At 57.8% G+C, this 7,926-nt stretch overlaps 2 protein-coding genes across 2 annotated transcripts; both read right to left on the bottom strand.

The window, feature by feature from the left end:
- Positions 1–1,111: 1,111 nt before the first annotated feature.
- Positions 1,112–3,298, bottom strand: BDZ83DRAFT_572433 (uncharacterized protein; the record flags this gene model as incomplete). Its single annotated transcript, XM_060504505.1, has 3 exons — positions 1,112–1,373; positions 1,426–2,882; positions 2,933–3,298. 3 exons carry the CDS (start codon positions 3,296–3,298, stop codon positions 1,112–1,114), a joined length of 2,085 nt encoding a protein of 694 aa, XP_060367511.1.
- Positions 3,299–6,319: 3,021 nt separating this feature from the next.
- Positions 6,320–7,617, bottom strand: BDZ83DRAFT_717759 (Lactonase, 7-bladed beta-propeller-domain-containing protein; the record flags this gene model as incomplete). The annotated part of the gene is made up of 3 exons (XM_060511985.1): positions 6,320–6,664; positions 6,713–7,178; positions 7,226–7,617. The coding sequence occupies 3 exons, from the start codon at positions 7,615–7,617 to the stop codon at positions 6,320–6,322; spliced, it is 1,203 nt and encodes a 400-aa protein (XP_060367510.1).
- Positions 7,618–7,926: the final 309 nt, after the last annotated feature.

Genomic DNA, 7,926 nt, shown 5'->3' with positions numbered 1-7,926 from the left:
CTTACCTTGGGCATGCACTTCAGTCACCTTGTTCCCCGCGGGGCAGACTGGCCTTACCTTGCCTACCCCGCATAGATGAGTCGTTGGGGTCGCGTCCCAGTGAGCCAATGAACCAGTGAACGAATCGCAAGATCCCGCGCAATCTAGGTCGAAACACATTGACCTTCTGCATTCAGGACACTGCCGCGGTCGGGTGGTGTCGAGCTCGAGGGTCGAGTCCAACATTCTGTACATTCTGCAGCTGGTAACGCAAGGCCCGATGGTCACGTTCGAATGCATAGATAATTGGGGCCGTCTTTCTTTCTTTCCAGGTACAGACAGGAAATGGGGTATTTCTTCATCGGCAGTGCTATGTTGTACAGTTACTATGTCACCACATCTCGGTCGCCCTGTTCTTTGGGAGCCAGGTCCCCGGGCCAGAGAAGTGTACTGTCCGTCCTCCAAAATGACCATGGCTGGGTCGTAGAGAACCGTCCAAAGTCAAGTCTTTTTTTCCTCCCAGGCCCTACGACCTGGAATCGGTGATCCCAGCCACCTCGAAGCGCTCCCACTGAGTGCTACCACTGAGCGCTGCCTGTGAGTGCTGCCACAGCGTGCTAATAACGACTCCGTCAGACTTGCCTTCTGTAAAAAGTGACAGCATCTCGCCTCTTCCTCTCTTTCTATCCTCGGGGGTCGGCGGCAGAGCCATCTCGAAACGGGTTGGCGCCAGGCTGGCTCATTGGCTGTGTGAGTGGTCATGCCGGGATTTCGGTCCGAATACCGTGTAAGCTCAAGTATTACCCGCCAACCAAGCCACGCCAATTCGCAGGGCGGCGTCCAACCCCCATCTCCAGATGGCGTGACCCCGGATTTCTGTCTGCACCCCAGATGGATGCCTCCGCCGTTCAGTGTAGCTTTGCACGCGCGATGCTGCTGCGACTGTAGGCTTGCTTTCCCGGCCAAACGGGCGGCGGGGCACTCAACCCCAGAGTTGTTTGCAGGAGGGTCATGGTGATGGCCCACCGTCAGCAACGTGGAGCTGGAGACTACCGCAGGTCGCACTCTCGAGATGGGTGGCCCGCTGCAGACAACTAGATACAATTCGAATAGGCGGGCGGGCCGAGCGATTTCAACCGCTCAGGTATGCCCTCCTTCGCACTTCGGCCTCTTTGATGATTTCGGCTGCCAGGCTCAGACTCGGGGCCAGTGTCGAGTACCGCTCGATCTCCATGACCACGTCGTTGATGATCTGATCGATGGTCTCCCTATGGGGAACGAGGGTGAGGAGGATACTGCTCAGAGAGGGTGACATGGTCGCACCCATGACCAGTAGCGTTTGCGATACGATGGAGAGCGCTCCCTGCCACAAGTACGGCATGTGTCCGGCGTGACTGCGGCGAGTTAGCGTCGAGACTGGAGCAATGATTCAGCACGTAAACTCACTGTTGTGAAATATGCTCCAGCTGCCGGATGGAGGCTTCCAGGCACTTGTGGCAACTGTCACGCACCGCGGGGTCCAGGACGGCCTGCTCGTTGTCCAATACGGCCAATATGTACGGGCGGTAGATGATCGTCCGGCAAGCAAAGAAGCGTAAGCGCAACACGGTCTGCACCGGATCGGAGAGGAGGGTGCGGGTGAAGGGGAACTGCAGCGGCATCGGCAGGCTCTCGTACCATTGCGTCAGCTGAAAGTCGAGCTCCGCCACCACCGGCTCCAGGCTGGTCGTGGAAGCCATCGAGTCTTTTGAATAGATGAGCTGGCTGACCCTGTTGAGGAGCCGCCGCAGGGCAATCTCGGCGAGGAAGTACCAGAGGTCGTCTCGGCCAATCGCTTCTTGTTCCTCGCCCTCAAAGCCGCCAGGAAGGCCGACGTTCTCCTCGAATTGAACGACGCCCGAGTGTGGCAAATCCAGCTCGGCCAAAAGATCGCTCTCAAACAATAGTGAATTCCAGTAGATTCGCTCAGTCAGCTCCCGCTGATTGGGCGGGACTCTATTGGGGGACATGAGCAAGAGCTGAAGTTTGGTGCTGGTGGTGCAGAGCAGGTTCCAGGCCTCCAGGGGTCGCACCAGGTAGAACAGATAGGCCGAAGCCAGCAAGTGACACTGCGCCGCCAGGACGTTGTTGGACGTCATCATACCGGGCAGCAGCGCCCACGCGGCCGTGAAGTACTGCAGGCCAGGGGCGTCCTCCCCCGGGACGATGCGTGAGATGCTGCCTCTCAAGCTCGCTTGACCCAAGGCCAGCACCAGCAAGACGATACAGCTCTCGGCGCCCTCGCGGAAGCCGTTGGAGAGGGCCGTTCGATAATGGCTTCTCCACGTGTACGGGTTGACGCAGGCGTACCAGACATTGACCCGCTCAAAGTAGGCCTCGATGTAAGCAGTCGTGTTGGACAGGTCGACACACGGCGTCTTTGTGAGCGAATGGAGAGGTTCGCGGGCCATTTCCAGCTGGAGCAGGACTTGCGGATCATAAGGGCGAGAAACGAGATCACGGATGAGAGGCCACTGCAAAAGGTGAAGCGCCGCGTTCGTGTGCATCTTGGGCATGGTTGATATGTTTGTCGGATTGTTCCACGTGCCTAGGCCGCCGTTGGGGATGATGGAAACGGCGTTGCCTGAGCCTGGTATTCCCATCAAGCTGTCCCCGTTGAGGCCTGATCCGTTGCTCATCGACGGCGACTCTTGGTTCATGGCGATGCCGTTTCCCTGTCCGGCGACCATGTTCATCTGCAGCAGGCTTTCAATACGGTTAAGGCGCTCGAGAATCAGTTTATCCCCGGCATCCAGCTTGATGCCGGGTTCTCTGTAGACACACTCGGCGCCCAGCTCGGCGCAGAGCTTACACTTTGGTTTTGTGCCATCGCAGCGAGACTTGCGGGAGCGACACACTTCACACTGTTGTTGATTAGCTCACGATGTCTACTGTTGAATTCAGTCTCACATACTGCAATGGTGGCCCTCCTCCGTGGGTAGTCGACGCCAACGTCCGTGTTCCTCCTCTTTAGCGGGTTGGACCCCTCGTCGCTGGGCGCCTTGTGCATGCCATTGGTCAGAGCATCGGGACGGTTCTCGGAGGACTGAGACATGTTCCGGGCTTTTTGCACGGAACCTAGGAAGCCATCTCTGCTGAAACTGGGCGTTCTTTGCACCTTGAGCGAGGCGGGCGACTTGAGAGGGTGGATGCCGTTGGTCATTGAAGGTGAGGGGACGTCGACGTTGAAGGCCTCGCGCGACGGGACGGGAAACGACCTCCCCGCGTTGCCGTTGCCCGTGGCCGAGCGCGGGGAGTCACCCGTCGACGACGGGGACATGGCGTGCTGCGTCTGGAGACGAAGAAGCTTGGTGGAAGACGTGGTGGGCAGATGGTGGTGCGCCGCGACAGCGCAGCTCAGGCGGGTGGATGGCTGAGTGAAGCGGCGACGGGGCGGGCTGCTGGCTAAATAGCTGCGATGCACTGGCGGTTTGCGAGGCTGGAATCGACAAAGGCCGGACCGATGCGATTAGGTTCGGCTGAAGGGGGATTGCGTGACTCGAGGCGAAAGGTGTCAGTCTCGAAGCTATCGAGACGGCGTTTCGCAGCTTCTTTGGATGCGCCGTAGGAGAAGGGGAATAGACGGAACAGAGAAGGCGAGAACAGACGAATGCACGGCTGTGGAGCAGTAATTATGGGAGAATCACGGAGGCGATGGAGGGGGGGAAGGGAAAATAAAATGCGGAGGAAGCAATCCTATGGCGTTGTTGGTGTCGGATGGCTAAGGATGGGCAGCAAGTCGCTGTTGAGGGTAAAAAGAGACACTCGTCTGAGTACCTGCCATGCAGTAGAAGAGAGTGCCCCCAGGTGAGCAGACGGGAGCTCTAGGCCAGCTTCATCCCCCTTTGCCCCGGACCCCGGCTTGGAGTCGTTGGAGCGAGCGAGAATCCATCGGATTGGTGCACCGTGACAGTTACCCCATCCCGCAGCGGCAGACATCAGGTCAGGCCAGGCCAACCAGAGCCGACGGTTGCAACGGGCATGGGACGAAACGGGCATGGGATGGGATGGGATTCGGAGAGAGGATGAAATGGGGAACAAGGGTCAACGGCGCACGCTAAGCAGAGGGGTCGTCGCTTATACCTCTACGGAGTACAGTAGCGGAAGAAGCATCTTGGTGTGCTACCGATTTGTCCATGTTTGTCCATCGTGGGTGTTGGGAAGCATGTGTTCTTGCGTGAACAACCCTCACATACTTGAAGGCAATTTCCATTGAAGTTGGATTTGATTCACAAAAATATTGATCCGTGCCTTAACTCCGTTCCGAGTTTATGGCATTCATGGGGAAAGGGCCCTCGGTGTCGATCGGCCCTGCCAATCTGGGGGAGGGGCCGCAACCAAGGTACCTCGATAAAGTACCTTGAGTGTCTGACTTGAGGTAGGTAAGTGTTCCCCAGAGCGGGGGAAACGGGAAAGTGCCTTCCTGCCTTATTTGGAGTAATTGAGGGTATCTCCTTCCTCTCGTCTGCGAGTTCTACAAGTACGGATACAAGTACCTTACCTCACGATACCTGGCTTACTAAGGCTGGTGGGCATTTCGAACCTCCCTCGTAATTTTACACACTTCACGTTGCAACCTCGTCCCATTATCCATGGCCACAACTCCATAACGAATGAAGCCCAATCCCGAGTCTCTGCCGCTGTCTGCCGTGTCCTTGTGTGGTCCCAGTCTCCCCCCTCCGCCTGTACCTGCATGCCGACTCCCTTCGTCACGCTCACGGCTATTCGTACACTTTGACGAGACTTTGTCCAAGTAGGTGGCAGCATCCCTGTCAACCTCATTTCGCTCCCGCCACTCTACCAAACTCGACTACTACCTCCAGGTTCTAGAAATCCCTCGGGACCCAATCTAGACAACACCAGCTGTGCCGCTGTCAAAAGATGCGGTTGCGCGAGATTGTCTCGCCATGTTCAGCAAGATCCTGCCACGGTGCTCAACAGACCTACAACGCCAGCCAGGTCATGAGGGGTGGTGGGCGAGAACCGCCGGAACGTAGATTAACCACCACCCCTCCAACACCCAAATCGGGACGCTTCTCCAAACAAGATTGACGAGCTCCCGCCTCGGTCCTCATGCGACCAAGGCCAGGGTTCACGACACTTGAATGTCACTGGTGAGCTGACTCTTCATGAAAGACTACATCTGTGCTTGCTCCGAAGACCACGAAATCGACGTTGAACTACTCCCCTCGACCAAGATCCATCACAACGGCCATTCACCCAGGTATATCTCCCCATCTCGCGAGTTGGTCCCCGGGGGAAAATCCGGGGTCGGACGGGCGAACGGCCGGCCGTTTCCCTGGCACACCATGCATGGCGACGAATGCCCCACACTGTAAGTCCCTCCCGACTACCCGCTTCCGGGATTCTAATTCGATACCAGACTTTGACCCTCTATAGTTTTGCTGCATGTCGACCGACCAGGCCAAGAAGCAGCATTCCTCTGCCGTGTCTGTCGGTACCTTTCTTGAGTCTATACCGGTTGACAACCCCAGGATCACGGTAGTATTGAACCAGACTTTGTCGATGATCTCGTTCCGTCAGTCGAAGTGCCAGCCGCGAACAGGCACCCTCTGGCATGGAATATTGTGGTCGAAACCGAGTATTCCACCATTATTCTTAGACTTCTGAGATGTACGACACGAAGATCCTCAGTTTCTGCAATCAAGAACTATTCGTATTCCTTGAGTCCACCATGAAGCAGAACGAATATGCATCGCGTTGCCTCAAGTGCTGGTGTAGAGAAATCCACATTCGCCTGCGCTGTGACATTGCGTCGGCACTCATCCAAGTATGACTTTCAATGTTGCGGTATCACCACTCCGCTCCCGCGACTCTGGTCTTGTGAGTCCAAAAGTCGCAGCCTCGCATGGACCTGGATTCTTCCCAACCGCATTGCAGGTTCCCTTCTCACCCAGACCTGCAGATGATGGCCCGCCCGGGGATCCGAACTTTTCTCAAACCGGATCAGCCATTTCGAGCACGTTGGCTTACTTGCGAGCCGCCCCTCGGTGACCGCATTTGGAACCCGTCATCTTCCCAACTCGGTGTGCTGACCTCCCTACGTAGCCGAGGGGCGTTCATTATTCACGACGCCCGCATAAGCGAGTGAGTGTATTCGGGTGTGCCATCCCTGTATCGTGGATCTCGAACATGCCGAACATGTCATTGAGGTCAGTACGGGCCCCAGGCTGTAAACCAGCGAGCACCTATACACTGGTTTGATTTGATTGATATCTAACGCGGTATACAAGTCAAGCATATGCAAATGGTCTCATGCCGCTACGCTCATGCCAAACGCCTACTCGTCAAAAATAACGGCAGTCACTTCGCCATCCACCTTGGCGCTCGTAAGAATCTCTCCCAGCTTGCCCAACGCGGCATCACGGCTAATCACAACGACACGGCTGTCGGACTGCAGACCAACGGCCACGAGGTCGCCGGCCTTGCTGACGGAGAACTGGCGCGGGATGCGTCCACCGGCGGGGAACTTTTGCAGCAGCGTGAGGCCACCCGTCTTGGCGTCAATGGTGAAGGTGTTGAGCGAGTCGGAGGGAATCTGCGCGCCCTCGCCGGGAGTGTCGGGGTTGCTGATGCTGAAAGCCGAGTCGTTGCGTGACGAGACGGTCAAAAACTTGCCGTCGGACTGCCTGTGTTAGTATGCATTGAGACTTCATACGGAAGGTCAACTCACAGAAATCCAAATCTCGGCGGCGCTGGCACCAGCCGGCGCAGAGGCACCGGCGCCATAGGTGGAGCCGGAGAACACCTCGGTGAAGCCGAGCGTCTTGTTCTCGCGGTAGGTGACGTCGTACGCGGTGACAGTGTTGGCAAGCTCGCTAATGAGGTACAGGTACGTCTTGCCCTCGGGCGTGACGAGGAACTCGACGTGGCGGGGTCCGCTGCCAGGGGCGGCGACGAGGGGGTCAACGGCCGCGAGGTTGTTGGCGCCATCAACAGCAAAAACGCGGACGAGGTCGGCGCCCAGGTCGGGAACCAGGACGAACTGGCCCTTGGGGTCGAGGAAGACCTCGTGCGGGTGCGGGGCGTCCTGGCGTGACGGATTGGGGCCGGGAGCCGACATGTTGAAAGTCTCGGACTTGACGGCCGTGAGGGCCGCCGGGCTGGAGATGTCGAACCAGCTCACGGAGGAGCCGCCGCTGGTAAAGGTTAGCTCGGGCTCGTCGTAACCGACATTGAAACATACTACTGAGCGATGGCGAGGCCTTGGCCCTTTTCGCCAAAGACAACGGCGCTCACGGGACCGCTGATGGTCTCCGTCTTGGCCAGCTGCTCCAGCACACCGTCGGCGTCGGTCTTGAAGGACGAGACGGTGCCGACATTGGTGGTGAGACCCTCATCCGTGCAAAACAGCCTCGCGTTAGCCTTATCGAGCTGAAGCCACGACGGGCTGGGCGCGCAGCCGTTGGAAGAGGAGAGCGACCGCAGGGTGGACTGCGTGGCGTTTGTGCCTGACAGAGTGAGGTTCAGGGTGGTGATGGCGCCGCTGTACGACGAGGCGTAGAGGAGGGTGGCGGCCGCCGGAGAGGAGAGTAGCAGCGGCACAAGGCCGGCCGGCGCAAAGAGGTCTCGCAACATACTGGGCAAATACGGGACGACGAACGAATGTCTGTGTTGGTAAAACAGCTGCACGGCGAAAACGAGGCACGGAACGAGTGTGACGACGGTGACGAGTGCGAGCACGGGACGGAGAAGAAAAGGACGACGACGACAACGACGAGGTCTTGAACTTGAGGAGCGAAGACGGCCCATTTTCGCGTAAGACCCCTCAAGGTCCCAGGGGCAAGGACGGAGTACCCGTCTGAATGTGTCAACGATTGTCGCCCATCGACCTTGGTTCCCCGGTCAAGCGCTCACGGCCTTGGTAAAGCTGGGACCTGGGCTGCG

This window comes from Colletotrichum acutatum (genome assembly GCF_030867785.1).
Source record: "Colletotrichum acutatum strain CBS 112980 chromosome Unknown BDZ83scaffold_24, whole genome shotgun sequence".
NCBI classification, from domain to species: Eukaryota; Fungi; Ascomycota; class Sordariomycetes; order Glomerellales; family Glomerellaceae; genus Colletotrichum; species Colletotrichum acutatum.
This window is presented reverse-complemented; position numbering and strand designations above follow the sequence as displayed.